This window comes from Lissotriton vulgaris, chromosome 7 (genome assembly GCF_964263255.1).
Source record: "Lissotriton vulgaris chromosome 7, aLisVul1.2, whole genome shotgun sequence".
In the NCBI taxonomy this organism is placed as follows: Eukaryota; Metazoa; Chordata; class Amphibia; order Caudata; family Salamandridae; genus Lissotriton; species Lissotriton vulgaris.
The window spans coordinates 1,315,046,426-1,315,065,186 of record NC_141695.1 but is presented as its reverse complement, the minus strand read 5'-3'; the positions used below and the strand labels follow the sequence as shown (position 1 = coordinate 1,315,065,186).

The window sequence follows — 18,761 nt, the reverse complement described above, 5'->3', positions numbered from 1 at the left end:
GAGCATGTATATATATATATATATATATATATATATATATATATATATATATATATATATATATATATATATATATATATATATATATATATATATACCTACTGGCGTTCGCCAGTAGGTATATATAGTTAGAATTTTTTCCCTATGGGACTTTTGAAAATTCTATGTCTAATAACTTTGGCGTTTGTGGATGGAATCGGCTGAAATTTTCAGGAAAATGGCACATTTTGTTTCTGAGCAGCCCCTGAAAATTTGGTGGGGTTTCGTCAAGGGGGGGCTGAGAAAAAAGGGGGGTCCCAAAACGCGTTTTTTGCATTGAGTTTTCCATAGGGCGGTTGGACTCACTTTTAGCTCGAACGGCTGAATGGATTTGCACGAAACTTGGCAAAATTGTAGGGACTGTTAGCCCGATGTGCCTTTGCTAGGTCTCAATATATGTGCTCCAGTAGTTTTTGAGAAATTAACGTTCAAACCAAGATATATATCTGTAACAGCGCTCTGGGCAGCGATCCGGTCCGCTTACTTTTCGCTTATCGGAACTTTGCGCGCAGAAAGCTGATTGGCTCTCCGGTGTCTGTCAACATTCTAAACAGTCCGGAGCGGACGCCATCTTGTCTCTCGGTAGGATCGAGAGAGAAGAAGAGGTGGAAAACGAAGGGGGAATTTAATGAAAGGGGGCAAGGTATCCCCCTCTTGACCTCCTAGGAATGTTGTTGGGGTTATTAAAGGGTCCCGTGGGGAAAATAAAAAAAAAATGATTTTTCACGGTAGAAGCGCGGCCGCGAACTGGTAGCGAAACGGGAATTCGCCATTTTGTGCTTCGTAAATTAAATTACTAGTTATAAGTGGGAACGGGAGACGTATCCTAATCCCCTATGTTTCCTGAGGGTGGGTGAGGAGGCTGATATATGTTGATACATCTCTTCCAGCGGCTGTGCGTGAGCTTTTTTTTTTTTTTTGCTGCGTGACAGTCCGGAGCGGCCGCCATCTTGTCTCTCGGTAGGATCGAGAGAGAAGAAAAGGTGAAAAACTAAGGGGGAATTTAATGAAAGGGGGCAAGGTATCCCCCTCTTGACCCCCTAGGAATGTTGTTGGGGTTATTAAAGGGTCCCGTGGGGAAAATAAAAAAAAAATGATTTTTCACGGTAGAAGCGCTTCACGGGCCGCGAACTGGGCCGCAAACTGGTAGCGAAACGGGAATTCGCCATTTTGTGCTTCGTTAATTAAAGTACTAGGTATAAGGGGGTGCGGGAGACATATCCTAATCCCCTATGTTTCCTGAGGGTGGCTGAGGAGGCTGATATATGTTGATATATCTCTTCCAGCGGCTGCGCCATCTTGCCTTTTTTCGAATGCCACAATTTTGTCGTGCACGGCAGCCATTTTAGATGCCAGGCTGGTCCCAGGCTATCACCTACCCCTGCGGATGTAGTTTATGGCCCCAGCTGTAGAGAATTCAGACATGCCAATTCTCCTGATTCAGGCGTGTGAGTACTGATTTCAGTGCTAGTCTCCCGCCTCCCGATTTCTGCAAGCAAAAACCCGGGGGCATATTACTAACAACTAGCGATAATTTTTGTCTATAACTTGTTTAGAGACAAAAATTATCGCCGCAGATCGGCGATTTTTATCGCAGATAAACCTTGCTATTATCGCAGAAAAGTCAGCGATATTCATGTATTATCGACCTAATGCTCTTAGCCATGTTATCCACCTCCCATTGGATAACATGGCTAAGAACTGCTCAGGGCAGGTGTTAGATTTTGGAGATATTCGCGCTTAGCGCGAATATCTTCAAAAGTTGGTAATAGAAGGTAGCGATGTTAGGGACTGTTTCCAGTCGCTAACATCTTGGCACGCCACTTTGCATGTCATTAGTGATAAGTATCACTGACATGCAAAGCCGGGCCCAAGATGGTCGCTATCTCCTTTTAGGTGTCACTAACTGGTGTTAGCGACAGCTTGATAATAGGGAAATAATTTTATCTCCGCTTTCATGGTTTTTAAAGCCAAAAAAGCGGAGATAAACCCCCTTGATAATATGCCCCACGATTCCTTGGGGGTTTCAGCTGATAGGGCTTGGTATTGTGTTACATGGTAATTTTTCCATGAAACGTCAGAGGGTCGATGTAGGGGTTCTAGAAGAGGTGATAAACCATTTAAGCCTCATGAACAAGCGCATGGTCTTTTAAAGATTTGTGAAGTACTCGGGGCGGCGGTGTGTGTGTGCCCTCTTTCAGGAGCGGGCGGGGGGGCACTGCCAGCAACTTGCCAGGTCAGGTAGTGTTCAACACGTGCATCACCCTTTCTCTGCCTGCTATTGCGCTCCATGCTTCGGAAAGGTAAGAAAAAGAACGTGCATTTGAGTTTGAAATGTCCGATCCTGCAGCAGCACACTTCCAAAGCCCACACATGACAATAACCCGATTCAAGGCCCCATTCACCCGTTTTTCAAAAAATAGATAACACTCCAACAAAGTAAGGTTATAAAACTTTATTAACTTTTAACGATAATGAACAGAACAAAAACTAAAAACATTTAAACATTTATTAACACAAAAAGCAACAATGGTTAGAAGCTGTCTTTTGTGCGAATAGTCCCAAGGCAGCACAACGTGCAGAGTTCTGGACGGCACCCAGGTGATGTCGCCTGGGTGCCGCACTGGTTTAGGGATCCTACAATGCTGCTCCGAAAATTGGCGTGGGGCGTCCCGGGTGGGGCGGGGGGAGGCCTCGTCAGTAGCGGTCTGTTGTGCGAATAGTCCCAAGGCAGCACAACGTGCAGAGTTCTGGACGGCACCCAGGTGATGTCGCCTGGGTGCCGCACTGGTTTAGGGATCCTACAATGCAGCACAGAAAAACAGCGTGGGGCGTCCCGGGTGGTGCGGGGGGAGGCCTCGTCAGTAGCGGTCTGTGTCCAGTGTCACATGGCTGACACAACATGTACGACAGGCACCCAGGTGATGTCCAGTAAACTGCCGCACTGGTTTTGGTATCCTACAATGCTGCTCCGAAAATTGGCGTGCGGCGGCCCGGGGGGGGGGGGGGAGGCGGCGTGAACGGGCCTCCCCAGGTGGCGGCCATTCAGCTGTTTACCGCCCGCTCTTGCGACTACAGCGTCTCGCTCACCATGTTGTTGAGTTGCTCCCACTCTTGCAGTGCAGCGATAGGCGGCTGCCACATGACTCTTAAAATGGCGGACGGCTCTTCGGTTTTGGGCCTGGTCCACTGAAATGGCCCTGGGACACCTTGGAAGTCGGACGCTTGCCTGCTAGGGCTTGGGCTCCATTCTCGAAAAGCGTCCCCTCAGCCGTGAAGATTGTATAAAAGTCTTGGGGGCCCCCGACTCCCGCAGGCTTTCGGTGGGGAGCGGCTGCCATGATTGCTCGCGGAATGACCACGACGGAGCCACGAGATGGTGGTGCTCTCATGCTGACGCCAGCTTCAGTCTGAATGATCCAGAAACAAGGTGGGGCTTTCATCGTTTGGGAAAAAAAAATGTTCTAAACCAATGAAAAGTGTTATTTTTAGGTCATATGACCAAGCCTTCCATCTTTAGGAAACCAAAAGTAAAATGAACCAATGAAAAGTTTTATAAACAAGTCACATGACCTGTTATGCGACATAGGGCTACAAAAAGCGTAGAAAATCCGTTGGCACGTGAGGCGGCGTCAGTAGCGGACCGATGTGCGAATAGGCCGAAGGCAGCACAACGCGCCGAGATCCGGATGGCACCGAGGTGGTGTCCAGCAAATTGCCGCACTGGTGTGGCCATCCTACAATGCTGCGCCGAAAGACGGCGTGTCCAGCTGAGTTGCGGTCACTGTTGCGGTACAGTGACTCGAACGCGCCGAGATCCGGATGGCACCGAGGTGGTGTCCAGCAAATTGCCGCACTGGTGTGGCCATCCTACAATGCTGCGCCGAAAGACGGCGTGTCCAGCTGAATTGTGGTCACTGTTGCGGTACAGTGACTCGAACGCGCCGAGATCCGGATGGCGCCGAGGTGGTGTCCAGCAAATTGCCGTACTGGTGTGGCCATCCTACAATGCTGCGCCGAAAGACGGCGTGTTCAGCTGAGTTCCGGTCACTCTTCCGGCACAGTGACTCGAACGCGCTGAGATCCGGATGGCACCGAGGTGGTGTCCAGCAAGTGGCTGCACTGGTGTGGCCATCCTACAATGCTGCGCCGGAAGTCGGCGTGGGGTGCCCCGTTGGCTTATGAGGTGATGTCAGTAGTGGACTGATGTGTGAATAGGTCGGAACCAGCACAAGGAGCCAAGATCCGAATGGCAAGTCCTGGATGTTGAGTGCCTCAGTTGAGATTTCTGAGCAGTGCTTGTAGAACTGTCTGAAGCTTATTTGCACCTGCTGCAGCTTCACTAGGTCCGGCGGAACTTGTTGCCTTTTCCTTTCTGCTTCTTTTCCTACAATGCGTTTCTTCTGAAGACACGACCAGGTCCCTGAATGTGTGCAGGGGGACGCTATTGAATGAATGAACGCGCCGAGATCTGGATGGCACCGAGGTGGTGTCCAGCAAATTGCCGCACTGGTGTGGCCATCCTACAATGCTGCGCCGAAAGTCGGCGTGGGGTGCCCCGTTGGTTTATGAGGTGATGTCAGTAGCGGACCGATGTGTGAATAGGTCGGAACCAGCACAAGGCGCCCTGCACTGTTGAGCCTTTTTCAATGTCTGTTTTTTGTTCTTTCCCCTCCATCAAAAACAAAACAAAAATACAAGGCGCCAAGATCCGAATGGCAAGTCCTGGATGTTGAGTGCCTCAGTTGAGAGTTCTGAGCAGTGCTTGTAAGACTGTCTGAAGCTTATTTGCACCTGCTGCAGCTTCACTAGGTCCGGCGGAACTTTTTTCCTTTTCCTTTCTGCTTCTTTTCCTACAATGCGTTTCATCTGAAGACACGACCAGGTCCCTGAATGTGTGCAGGGGGACGCTATTGATTGAATGAAAATGGCGGCTTGACACAAAGCTGACTCAAGCGTTACTGTTGGTGCTATACAGACAAAAATTGGTTTTCAGTTTGTACATTCTTCAGGTTTTTTTTTCCATCCAAGTCTGATTGAGAGTTTGTAGAAAAATGGCTTCAGATTTTCCACATACTACTCTTCAACATTCTTCCTAAATGTAACAATGTGAAACTCACTAGGAGAACGGCTGTTTCTGTTTCCTTTCAAAATGCTGCCACCAATATTTTCTGAATGGAAGACATCATCTTGTAACATAAAGGGCCGAAAGGGGTTCTGGTCTGGCCGATGGTTGGTGGAGACATTTTGACTATATCTTGGACCTGCCCGGCCTCGCCCAAAATGGCGCCGGTATAAATGGGACTCGTAACTCTTTGCCCGCAAATGTATATCTAGAAAATGTTATTGTAAGTGGCCCTGTCGTATTTTAATTACAAAATGTACGTCCACCGATACCGCAACTGTTAGACACCTTTGTTCTTGTCACCTAATGGCCCGCTCGTTACGTTCTTCTACAGTGTAAATGTCTCCTCATCATATACGATTTGAGTTTGCTTCGTGGCCGGCCCACGTGGTTATAGGCCCGTATTTGTATACTGACATTTTCACAATAAAGGTTTTTAAAACAAAACACGGTAGTAGTATTTTCATTTGTAAAGTTTTTACTTTTAGTGACTGTTTTCGAATCAGTAAAAGGCAAGTGAAATAAAGCAGTCCAATTACATGACGGATAAAAGGTATAATATGTAGGAACGCAGTAAAGATAAATGGTCAAGGGCAGTTGTGTTTTTCATGTCTGCAACATAAAGTGATCGATAAGAATCTGATAATCAGGCGTATCGGCGACTAAGACAGCAGGCCGAATCTCTTTTACTCAACGGCTCCGTCATGGAAGGAAGAAACGCCCTTTTTCTCGAAAAAGGAATATATTTTACTTGCAAGACAGTTGTAAATTTTCCGGGAAAGTACATTAGCCTGGAATATTATAACATATGTTTGAAAAAAAAATATTGTTCGAAAATAATAAAAAGCGTAATTTTTAGGTCATATGACCAAGCTTTTCATCATTAAATTAACAAAAGTAAAATGAACCAATGAAAAGTTTTATTAACAAGTCACATGACCTGTTATGCTTACGTTACGCGCTGCGCGCCGCGCCTCGGATCACTTCCGGGTGCGCTAACGCGGCGTGTCATAAAACGCATTACGCGACAACGTAGGTCAAGAATATAGTCTAAATGTCTCCACCAACCAGCGTTCAGAACACAACCCCTTTCAGCAGTCCAAAAAGTTCTGTTAAATGACAACAGAGGGGACAGGCAACAAGAACCATCAGTCAAAGAGGGGAGGGCAAGTTCTTCTCTTCCGGGTCATGTTGGGGCGCTACCGGAACTGATCGAATTGGTAGTCTACAGTGTTTCTGGATGTTTCAGACTAAAGCTGGCGTCAGCATGAGACCACTACCATCTCGTAGCTCCGTCGTGGCCATTCCACGAGCAATCATGGCAGCCGCTCCCCACCAGAAGCCTGCGGGAGTCGGAGGCCCCCAAGACTTTTGTAGAATCTTCACGGCTGAGGGGACGCTTTTCGAGAATGGGATCCAAGCCCTAGCAGACAAGCGTCCGAGTTCCAAGGTGTCCCAGGGCCATTTTAGTGGACCAGGCCCAAAACCGAAGAGCCGGCCGCCATTTTGAGAGTCCTGTGGCAGCCGCCTATCGCTGCACCGCAAGAGCGGGCGCATCTCAACTACATGGTGAGCGAGACGCTGTAGTCGCAAGAGCGGGCGGAAAACAGCTGAATGGCGGAAGAGGCACAGTGTAGCAAAAGCGGGCGGAATGGCAACTAAAACGATAAAGGGGCGCCTCACTACAGCTTGTCTTCAGGTCAAACGGATTGTGGGACAAGGTCCAGAATTGAAGAGTCATCAAAAGGCAAAAAGTACCGCCGGACCCCGGGAGCCGGCCGCCTATGTCGGGGGCGATCTCAGGCTACACCAGTGCTATAAGACTTGGGGAGGGTGTCGGAGCCAAGCGTCTTCTCCGAGTCCATGGCCATCACAGCGCCCCTCAGGGGCCTCCGTCAAGCTGTTTAGGAAGGTAACATATCATATTGTTTTCTAATGCAGTCAGGTCCACAAACGACACTCACTTACTTTGAGAATAGTGAAGCTGCAGTAGGTGGAAATAAGCTTCAGACAGTGTTACAAGCGCTGCTCAGAACTCTTAACTATGGCACCCAACATCCAGAACTTATGCTATTTGAGAATGGTAGTGACATCGAAGCATCTCAGGGACCAAAACCATTAACGTACTTTCACGTATGAAAATCTTACTTGGGGAGGGGGCAGGAGCGAAGCGCCCCCTCCCAGTCAGCGCCACCACACCGTATGTTGAAAATCTGAAGCCATCGTTCTACAAAGTCAACCAAACTTGGATTGAAAAATCTAGAAAAATGTACAAACTGAAAACCAGTTTTGGTCTGCATAGCATCAGTAACAACGCTTGAGTCAGCTTTGTGTCAAGCCGCCATTTTGATTCAACAAAGCACAGGCATTGAAAAAGGCTGAAATTCAGAACTCTAAACTATGGCACCCAACATCCAGGAGCTTGCTATCCGGATCTTGGAGCCTTGTGCTGTTTTCGATCTATTCACACATCGGTCCACTACTGACATCATCTTATAAACCAACGTTATGTAAATAGTTTTTTAATAAAATGTTTTACCCTATTTCTTTGCTGGTGTGTTGTCTATATTTTTAATATTTGCATAGGGTTTGTCATTATTTTGTGCGGGATGGGTGATGGAGCCGAGCTGTCTTGCAGCCCTCATGGTGTGGAGCTCAGTTCATCTCACTATTTTCGTATTTCTCAAGAAGGGTTGTTCCTAATATTTCTATTTTAGCGAGGTCAAAAAGAGATCCAATTAGTGGCCTACTGATTTTGCTCGATTACTTTTATTTTTTTACACGATTTTTCACTATCTGCAAAGACTAAACAGAGTATTGCGACTTTGTGCTTGTTTGTAAATAGAGAATGATCCAAAGAGAACCAATTCTAAAACAGTAAATGCTTGGACAACAATCAATCAAATGGAGAGACAAGGAGGTACGACGGATTACAACGGGGGTAAAGGCCTGCGTTAACTACCCTTCTGTATCTGCAAAGAGAGAGTACTACTAAGGCAAAAGAGGGGAGGGGGGGGGCAGCGTTCAAAGCACATCAGCGTGCATAAATACGAAAATGTTTTTATCTATCACGTACTTGACATTTTAAAGCTTTTCATATTTGCTATTAAAAAACCAATGAAATTCACAGAAAAAACCATAGGTTATAGTGGATATATAGTTAGGAATTTGCATTTACAAAACCTTGAAAATTCAATGAAAAAACCATAGGTTATAGGCCATATATAGTTAGGAATTAGCATTTACAAAACCTTATTTTACTCGCATAAAACCATTGAAATTCCATATATAGTTAGCTAACTATAAGCGCTAACTATATATCGCGCACCCGCAATCCACTGCTGATGATGTCACATATTACATCATTCATGACATGGTCAGTGACATCACTGATGACATCACTGATGACATCTCAAATGACATCACTGATGACAACTCAAATGATATCAATGATGACATCTCAAATGACATCACTGATGACATCACTGATGACAACTCAAATGACATCACTGATGACATCTCATTTGTCATCACTGATCACATCACTCATGTGATAATACAATGAACCTCTTCAGACTCTAATATAACCTTACATACACTCAGTATAAACAGACACTCACAGACTGTCACTCATCCATGGACTTACTCACACACCTAGTCAGTCATGCAAAGAATCAATCACACCTCCATTTCCTCAACTATACAGTTATACAAATCTTACTTATTCAAACATATAATAACACATATTTACTCTCTTATATAATCCCTGATACAAGCTCACAGTGATCGATACAGCCACTCACACATTCACTGGCTCTTATGTTCAGTTATTTATATATCTCAACTCTCACATGTATTGTGTTTTACATACGTACTTACTTGCACATGTAGCAATGAGAAATCCATTCACTCACCAACACACCCATGCACAGTCAACCGCCCATATAGCTGTTTCCACATGCACTCTTGAACTCATACTCCTAGTGAATCAACTGCTTACACATCTATGCACAGAGTCACGCACCTCCCAGCCACCCACACACACACTCAGCCTCCCATTCAAATATTTGGGCAACCAATCAATAACCCATATGGCTACTCTTATAGCTACTGATCAACACATGCAGCAGCTTACACAACAACAAACATACTGATGCACGAATTAAGACAGTTTAGTCACTAACCCATGTACTCAGTGAGACACATTTAATCACTCACTCATACAGTCAGTCATGCACCTACTAAATTCTTCATCCAGACACTTATACATCCACTCATTCTTCAATATGTGAAACATATTTAAACTTTACAGACACATACAATCACTGGATGTTGTGATCAGTGATGTCATCAGTGATGTCATTTGAGATGTCATCAGTGATGTCATCAGTGATGTCACTGACCATGTCATGAATGATGTAATATGTGACATCATCAGCAGTGGATTGCGGGTGCGCGATATATAGTTAGCGCTTATAGTTAGCTAACTATATATGGAATTTCAATGGTTTTATGCGAGTAAAATAAGGTTTTGTAAATGCTAATTCCTAACTATATATGGCCTATAACCTATGGTTTTTTCATTGAATTTTCAAGGTTTTGTAAATGCAAATTCCTAACTATATATCCACTATAACCTATGGTTTGTTCTGTGAATATATATATATATATATATATATATTCTTATACATAGATAGAGGGACCCCCTTTTCACACATTGATGTGTTCTACTGTCAATTGCAATTTTGCTTATTCCCATGGCAGCATACACTGGCCAATCAGTCGGACCGCTTCAGCCACTGGCCATTTTGCACTTTGAGAGATGGCATATTTACTGCCCAACTAAAGAATAGCGTGGTTAAGTGCCAGAGCAATTTAGTGAAACACTATGATCATTCTTTTTCATTTTTTGTTTCATTGAAAGCATACGACTACAACCTTTAGGCAAAGTTCGGTTTACTATTTTTAAACTTAGTAATCAATGGGATAGGGAGGAGGAATGGGTGTCCATTTGCTTCCCCTGGGTAAGTATGGAGGTTATCAGGTGCAAAAAATGGACACTTGTAACAATTCTAAACTTTTGGATAGACTGATTATGGTATCCTCAAAAACACAATGTTTTGTTGGTATTGCGGTATATATCTTTCATCCGCCCCTACATTGTTGTTGTGGCAGTTATCATTGAATACCATAAAACATGCTAGGTGCCTGCCTCATCCAGAGGCTCCTCTGGTCTAGATTTGCAGTGTCCAGAGATCAAAAAAGGTGAAGTAAAAAATGAAGAAAAGGTGACCCCAAAAAAATTGATTTAAAATTAGGTCAACACGCCAGAATTGTATTAATTGGTGTGGATCTAAGAGGTAAAATGATCGGTACTTGTACTAGATCAAGTAACTGGATCTAGAAGTATAGCTTGGAGAATGGTGTCAACATGTTTCCGCCCCCTATGGCTCAACGGAGTCTGCAGGGCTTTCGTCAGGACTAAACAAACATACAAACATAGAATAGTTGCTTACACCTTTTGTGCAGTTACTACGATGGCTTACTGGTTAAATAGTCAGTTGCCAATCATGCTCTTTAAATCTGAAAAAGAGGGACAAAAAAACACAGGAATACAGTACATATTTTATCGTTTTGCTGTATGTACAGAGGCACCAGAGTACGTAATAGTCTCTTCTTAAGTGTTTAAATTACAGAAATTACTGTTGTGGAGTTAGAGAGGGAACATGTTAGGCAAAGAACTGAAAGGCTGGATTGAGCGACTATGTTAGTAAAAGGGTCCTGCATTGTAAGAAGGGACCGCTGAAATACTGCCGGCGTTGTTGTGACAGTACAAATAAAGAGAGAGGAGTAGTGACAAGGCATCACTAATGTCAGAAGACCGAGGTAATGATACATATAGTACACCGCTGTTGAGGTTTTAGTCATTTTGGTAGCGCGATGCATTTTGTGAGTAATCACACGTATATGTGACGGAAAACTGTTAGGCATGTCAAGTGTTTACATTAGTGCAACTGCAAATTATTGTCCGTTATGATAAGTTGCATTCATGGCGTGCGAGCCCTCTAGCTGTATATAATAAACCGCTATATCATTAAAGTAGCCGGGAAATGAATCAGTATTCAGCCACCCTACCGCGGCGGACTGTGTGTTATCTCTCATTGCTAACTAGCGGTAAGGTGGCTGAAAACTGATTCATTTCCCGACTTTTTTCCTAGCTCTGTGGCTAAATCATAGCCGGTGTCCCCTGACGTAGCCTCTTGATACTTAACATTAGGTAAGAGCGCTCGCACGCCGTGAATGCCACTCAATACAACTGACTTCAGTTGCATTTGTGTCAATACCTGACACGCTTTGCAGTTTTCCATCTTATAGGGGAGTGTTCATAAAACGCATTGCGCTACTTTATTGATATAGCGGTTTATTATATACAGCTAGAGCGCTCGCACGCCATGAATGCAATTTATCATAACGGACAAGAATTTGCAGTTGCACTAATGTAACCACTTGACATGCCTAACAGTTTTCCGTCAGATATACTTCTAGATCCAGTTACTTGATCTAGTACAAGTACCAATCATTTTACCTCTTAGATCCACACCAATTAATAAAATTCTGGGGTGTTGACCTAATTTTAAATCAATTTTTTGGGGGTCACCTTTTCTTAATTTTTTACTTCACCTTTTTTGATCTCTGGACACTGCAAATCTAGACCAGAGGAGCCTCTGGATGAGGCAGGCACCTAGGACGTTTTATGGTATTCAATGATAACTGCCACAACAACAATGTAGGGGCGGATGAAAGATATATACCGCAATACCAACAAAACATTGTGTTTTTGAGGATACCATAATCAGTCTATCCAAAAGTTTAGAATTGCTACAAGTGTCCATTTTTCACACCTGATAACCTCCATACTTACCCAGGGGAAGCAAATGGACACCCATTCCTCCTCCCTATCCCATTGATTACTAAGTATATAAAGCAGCATGCAGCTGCGGGAGATCTACATAAATCAAAGAAGATATTTATCTTTGGATAAAGTGGAGTGGAATAATGGAAGGCAATCTTGGACTGAGTTTCGATGAGAGCGACATTGACGAAATACTGGCAGCACAGCCACTTTTACAGAATTCAGACTTGACTGAGGCATTGGCACTAACAGACAACTGGGATTCACTCTCTGAAAAGAAAAGAGAACAAATACGAACTGCCATCCACGGTATCATTATGACCGAATACCTGCGACACAAAACAGCACCAAGGGGCCTTTGGGTAAATAATGCACCAAGAATCTTTCTACATGATCTGGCATTCCGCAGAGATTGGTCCTCCATCTCATGGAAGTGCACTTTGGATTATCTTGTACTGATTATTAAAACAGCAAAAAGACTGTCTGAAGCATTACTACAAGAAATCCAAACATTGGAAAATGAACTCAAAAAAGGCAATAACCCACAGACCCACAAAAAGAAATTGGAAGAATTAAACAAAGAAATGGATGAAACAAAGGAATTCCTAATGCAGAGCAAGCTAGAAAAACTTGGAAAGGATCTCAAGAGATTCAGTCAAGAAAAGATGCACCCATATTCAAAAGAAGATTATAATACCAACGATCTGGGTTCAGATAATGAATCCCTGGGCAGAACTTCTTCTAACAATTCAGTCAACAGCTCTGAAGACTATAACCCCAAAAGGGGAGGGAATACCAACCGATACCAACGTTCCAGAAGGGGCAATAGATGGCAAAGGCCATATTATCCTAACATGAACATGCCCTTTTACCAACCTTATATGCCAAAATACGGAGGCTGGATGGCACCATACAACTATGGAATGCAACAAATGCAACAAATGCCTCAAATGGAAAATCAACAACCAGCGGAACACCAAATCCAGCAACAACGACAACAGCCTTTTTTAGGCCGGGGCCAGAACCAACCCAGGGTAAGAAAAAAGACCTTAGCGTGGCAAGACCAACAAAGAAACATACTAACCAGGAGCATGGCAACTGCTCAACCGAGCACCAGCAAGAACAACATACACTAATAGTTAATCTTGCCAATATAGAACTCTCAGATGATCAAAAAAATGTTCTCAACAAAGGTCTAGGATTCGTTCCTACACCTCCCTTTAACTCGTTCAAACTAAAATGTGAACTAGCAGAATTCTGCCGTGTTCTAAAACTGAAAGCATTCTTTGCTGGTACCCCTTTGCCATCTACTGAAGGAGACACTAACCTGAAGAGAAAATCCACCTTCAATCCACCAACTGGCAGTGTTCCGCCTGAGATTCAAACCTTCGAACAAGCTCTACTTAAGGGCGTAGATGCCATGGAACAAAAGAAGAAGACCCCCTTCCAAAATTTGAGTAACAAGGAACGAAAAGCACTCAAAACCCTAGAAGAAAATGAGGACATAGTAATCAAACCCGCGGACAAGGGGGGAGGGCTAGTCATCTTAAGTAAAGAAGGGTATAATCAACAATGTTTAACCCTTCTCTCAGATACTAAGTTTTACAGAAAGATCATTGAAGACCCTACTGAGAGACTCCAAAACACCATTTCAATGATGATTTATGAGGCAGAAACAAATGGATGGATAACAGGCAAAGAGGCAGATTATCTTATGGCCAAAGAACCTAAGATACCATATTTTTATTCACTCCCAAAAATACATAAAAATAAAATTCCACCGCCTGGACGACCTATAGTTGTTGGTATAGGATCACTCCTTGAACCTCTGTCAAAATTTGCGGATGAATACCTGAAGCCCTTAGTCAAAAAAAACCCCACCTATTTAAAAGATACAAGAGACCTGCTGTTACAGATCTCTTATATTCACTTTGATCAGAGCTCCATGCTTCTGGTGGGCCTTGATGTGGAATCGTTATATACGAGTCTCCCACAAGATGACACTCTCCAGATGCTTGAAGATGTCCTGTTCCATGAAAATTGGAGTTTCCATACCCCAAGACATTTTATCTTACAATGCTGTAAACTAGCGTTAAAAGAGAACTTTTTTGAATATGAAGGAGTATTATATTTACAAAATCATGGTACTTCCATGGGCAGTGCCTTTGCCCCTTCGGTGGCTGGATTGTATGTGAGTCAGTTCGAGGACCTACATGTACTCAACGAATCCAACCTGTACTCTTCCAGTATATTATACTGGAAGAGATACATAGATGATATTCTCCTCATATGGGACATCAAAAACGACCTCAAACTCTTCATCAACTGGCTGAATGAGTGTGACCCCTGGTTAAAATTCACATATACAGCAAATGACTCTACAATTGACTTTTTGGATTTAACCATCTTTGTTGAAAATAACAGCCTACAAACTAAGACTTACACCAAACCCACTGCGAAAAACAGTTTACTTTCATATAAAAGTTTCCATCCCAAATCACTAAGAGACAATCTTCCATACAGTCAGTTTCTTAGAATCAAACGAAATTGTACCAAAAATGAGGATTACAAGGAGCAAGCATTGGTACTCAGCAAAAAACTAAAAGCACGTGACTATACTCAGGCTACAATTCGCAGGTGTATGAAACGCGCCAACAACCAACCGAGAGATTGTCTCCTGCGGGTTCATCCCAAAAAACCCCCACCAGATCTAGTTACGTGTGTAACAACTTTCTGTCCAGCTACTTATGAAATGCAAAAATTGGTGAACAAAAATTGGAAAATCTTGACGACCGGTAAATTTGAATGGCCAAAACCCTGGTTCGCCAACAGAAGAACTAAAAACCTCCGTGACACCTTGGTACACACTCGACCTAGGAAAATACAACAAATGGAATTAACAAGAGACATTACAATGACCCCAGTTACAGGCCACTACCCCTGTGGAAACTGTATAGCCTACAAGTATACAACTCCTTCAAAACAGTTACAACTTTCAGAGAATCTCATATGGAACCAGAGACAACATACAAACTGTAATTCTACCCACGTAATCTATATGGCAAACTGCCCCTGTGGAAAAATCTATATTGGGATGACCTGCCGAAAAGTAAAAACACGTATAGGTGAACACAGGAGCAACATTAGGCTAAAAAAAACTACCACTAAACTCTGTGCCCATTTTATTGAGGCAGGACACACATGTGAGGAAATACGTTGGACTGTCATTGAAATGCTCACAGATAAAACACGTAATGCCGAAAAAAAGCTCTATGAAAAAGAGCAGAGATGGGTAAATCGCCTTAAAACTCACATCTGGGGACTTAATGATAATATACCCTGGCACCAGTTTGCCACACATTAATAACTGATTCTGCAAGCTCTGTAAAGTCAGTCACTATATCCGCATTTGATTTAGATACACACTCGACCAGAGCAGTGCACTTTATGATTCTTCCTTGACCACTGCAGGGATATGTTTTATTAGACTGCAAACTGCACCAAGCCACCACGGCACTCTCCTCATTAGATACATTTAATGTTCGAGTTTTGCCCTATTCCAACGTAGCCCATTTGTAGTTGATAACGTTTTACATTCAATTCGATACAATCACGTGTCTCGCTACAAATACGTGTCCATGACGTCTACCCGGAGTCCAGGGGCAGAGTCAGCACAAGTGGTGGAAGTCTCCTCCCACGCGGGTAATGGCGGCGGACTGTGTGTTATCTCTCATTGCTAACTAGCGGTAAGGTGGCTGAATACTGATTCATTTCGCGACTTTTTTCCTAGCTCTGTGGCTAAATCATAGCCGGTATCCCCTGACGAAGCCTCTTGATACTTAACATTAGGTAAGAGCGCTCGCACGCCGTGAACGCCACTCAATACAACTGACTTCAGTTGCATTTGTGTCAATACCTGACACGCTTTGCAGTTTTCCATCTTATAGGGGAGTGTTCATAAAACGCATCGTGCTACTTTAATGATATAGCAGTTTATTATATACAGCTAGAGCGCTCGCACGCCATGAATGCAACTTATCATAACGGACAATAATTTGCAGTTGCACTAATGTAAACACTTGACATGCCTAACAGTTTTCCGTCTCATATACGTGTGATTACTCACAAAATGCATCGCGCTACCAAAATGACTAAAACCTCAACAGCGGTGTACTATATGTAGCATTACCTCGGTCTTCTGGCATTAGTGATACCTTGTCACTTCTCCTCTCTCTTTATTTGTACTGTCACAACAACGCCGGCAGTATTTCAGCGGTCCCTTCTTACAATGCAGGACCCTTTTACTAACATAGTCGCTCAATCCAGCCTTTCAGTTCTTTGCCTAACATGTTCCCTCTCTAACTCCACAACAGTAATTTCTGTAATTTAAACACTTAAGAAGAGACTATTACGTACTCTGGTGCCTCTGTACATGCAGCAAAACGATAAAATATGTACTGTATTCCTGTGTTTTTTTGTCCCTCTTTTTCAGATTTAAAGAGCATGATTGGCCACTGACTATTTAACCAGTAAGCCATCGTAGTAACTGCACAAAAGGTGTAAGTAACTATTCTATGTTTGTATGTTTGTTTAGTCCTGACGAAAGCCCTGCAGACTCCGTTGAGCCATAGGGGGCTGAAACATGTCGACACCATTCTCCAAGCTATACTTCTAGATCCAGTTACTTGATCTAGTACAAGTACCAATAATTTTACCTCTTTGATCCACACCAATTAATACAATTCTGGGGTGTTGACCAAATTTTAAATCAATTTTTTTGGGGTCACCTTTTCTTCATTTTTTACTTCACCTTTTTTGATCTCTGGACACTGCAAATCTAGACCAGAGGAGCCTCTGGATGAGGCAGGCACCTAGCACGTTTTATGGTATTCAACGATAACTGCCACAACAACAATTCAGGGGCGGATGAAAGATATATACCGCAATACCAACAAAACATTGTGTTTTTGAGGATACCATAATCAGTCTATCCAAAAGTTTAGATTTGTTACAAGTGTCCATTTTTCGCACCTGATAACCTCCATACTATTTTTAAACATCTCATTATTTAATTTCTATTGTGTATACTTGCAAAAATAAATGAACCAAAAAATTACTCACATATCAAGGCCATACTTATTGGCTTTATTAATGCTTGCTAACATCAGAGTAAAACTAGATCTGCGGCATTACCAATAAACTGAAAGAATGTATTTTGATTGTTTTTCATGGTTTTAGATTTGTAGATCTCACACCATGTAGTAGGGATAGTGAAATGTCAGACTGCATATTGCAATACATCCGAACTATCCGCCACATTCTCTTAAATTTGAGCCGATTAGAAGTGGATGTTGACATCCAGGCCACATTAGAAAGTGAAAAACACAAGCCTTGACAACAGAAGACTTTCTACAATGTGTACATGAAGCTGAAGTTTATTGGAAATGTTTTCTGTCACCTAGAAGGTATGCCGTCTGATTGTTAGTATTACTCTCCAGGGCCAGGCTAGTGTTTCTCAAACTGTGATTGGCGACCCTGCTGTGGGTCACAAACCGATTTTTGGTGGGTTGTGTAAATCCAAACAATAAATTAAAATGGCTTTAATTTCATTAATTATTTCGTCACATTTGCTGCGCTTTAAAGGGGCCACATGTCAGGATATTTCTTCTGACATTGGTGGATATTTTGTAACATGGGGATTGATGTTTAGAAACTCCTTTCGCTTTGCATTTAGAGAAAGAAAAGTAAAGGGAATTATGTAACAAACTTGCTGGGGAACAGGAGTGTGAAAGGAAATGTTTTTTTTGTAGCACACAAGAAAATGTAAATACCTGCAAATGAACTGTACAGATTCAGCAATTAGGAAAGCAAAAATGAATCACATTTTTTTTGTAACTGAATTGTGAGGGAAACAAAGCTTTTAATAAGATAAACAAAATAAAAAAAACACTTTATTTAACGATGCACAAATTATCAATGTTCACAGAACCAGATTTCCACACATTATAATTTGTGTGTAGTATAGTTTATCAGAGTAAAAATTTGTATCTGTGCAAATGTGGTGGCCATTTCAATAGAAAATGTGCAGTCTGTAAATAACAGTACCTGGCACGAGTCCTTTCCTCCCTCCAAATTTCCAGCGCAGACCATGTCGTAAAGAATATTTCCGTAGAGGGAGTTGCAAACTTGCTGGTCAACAATAGGTACTTCCACCTCCTGGAGAGTTTGAGGATACTGAAGATTTACTGCAAATAGGAGAAACCAAAAAAAATCATCGGCACAAGTGAAGGAACTAGAGTAGGGAGAGAATCCATGCAGGAGGGTAAGCAGTCAGCCAATTTAAATGTTACCTGTCAGTCACTAGATAACAGCTGTGACACTTGACTAGTGGGATAAACACACACACTTGGTTGCAAACTTCCCCAGACAGAAGTTGGCAACTTGATTAATCTTCCTTGTTACAATAAGAATATTTAGGTACAGATATGCATGCCTCTACATAACAAGCTTTGGCAATGCAAATAGTTTTATTTAAAGAAATGTTGTTGTTGGTTGTCTGGGATGTGAGCCCTAGTCAAGCAGAAACCACAATCGTTGTCCTGGTAAGATACAAGGAAACCCTAAATAAACCTGTACTCAACTACCTGGTAGAGCAGTCAGGCTTAACTTAGAGGCAATGTGTAA

At 42.8% G+C, this 18,761-nt stretch overlaps 1 protein-coding gene across 2 annotated transcripts in view; it reads right to left on the bottom strand.

The window, feature by feature from the left end:
• The window catches only part of LOC147703580 (transmembrane protease serine 9-like), a 1,394,371-nt gene that overhangs the window by 257,432 nt on the left and 1,118,178 nt on the right, over positions 1 to 18,761 (bottom strand). For both annotated transcript variants that reach the window (XM_086931925.1, XM_086931926.1), the window contains exon 18: positions 18,183 to 18,322. In XM_086931925.1, the coding sequence (XP_086788051.1) occupies positions 18,183 to 18,322 (140 nt within the window). The remainder of the gene's footprint in view (positions 1 to 18,182; positions 18,323 to 18,761) is intronic.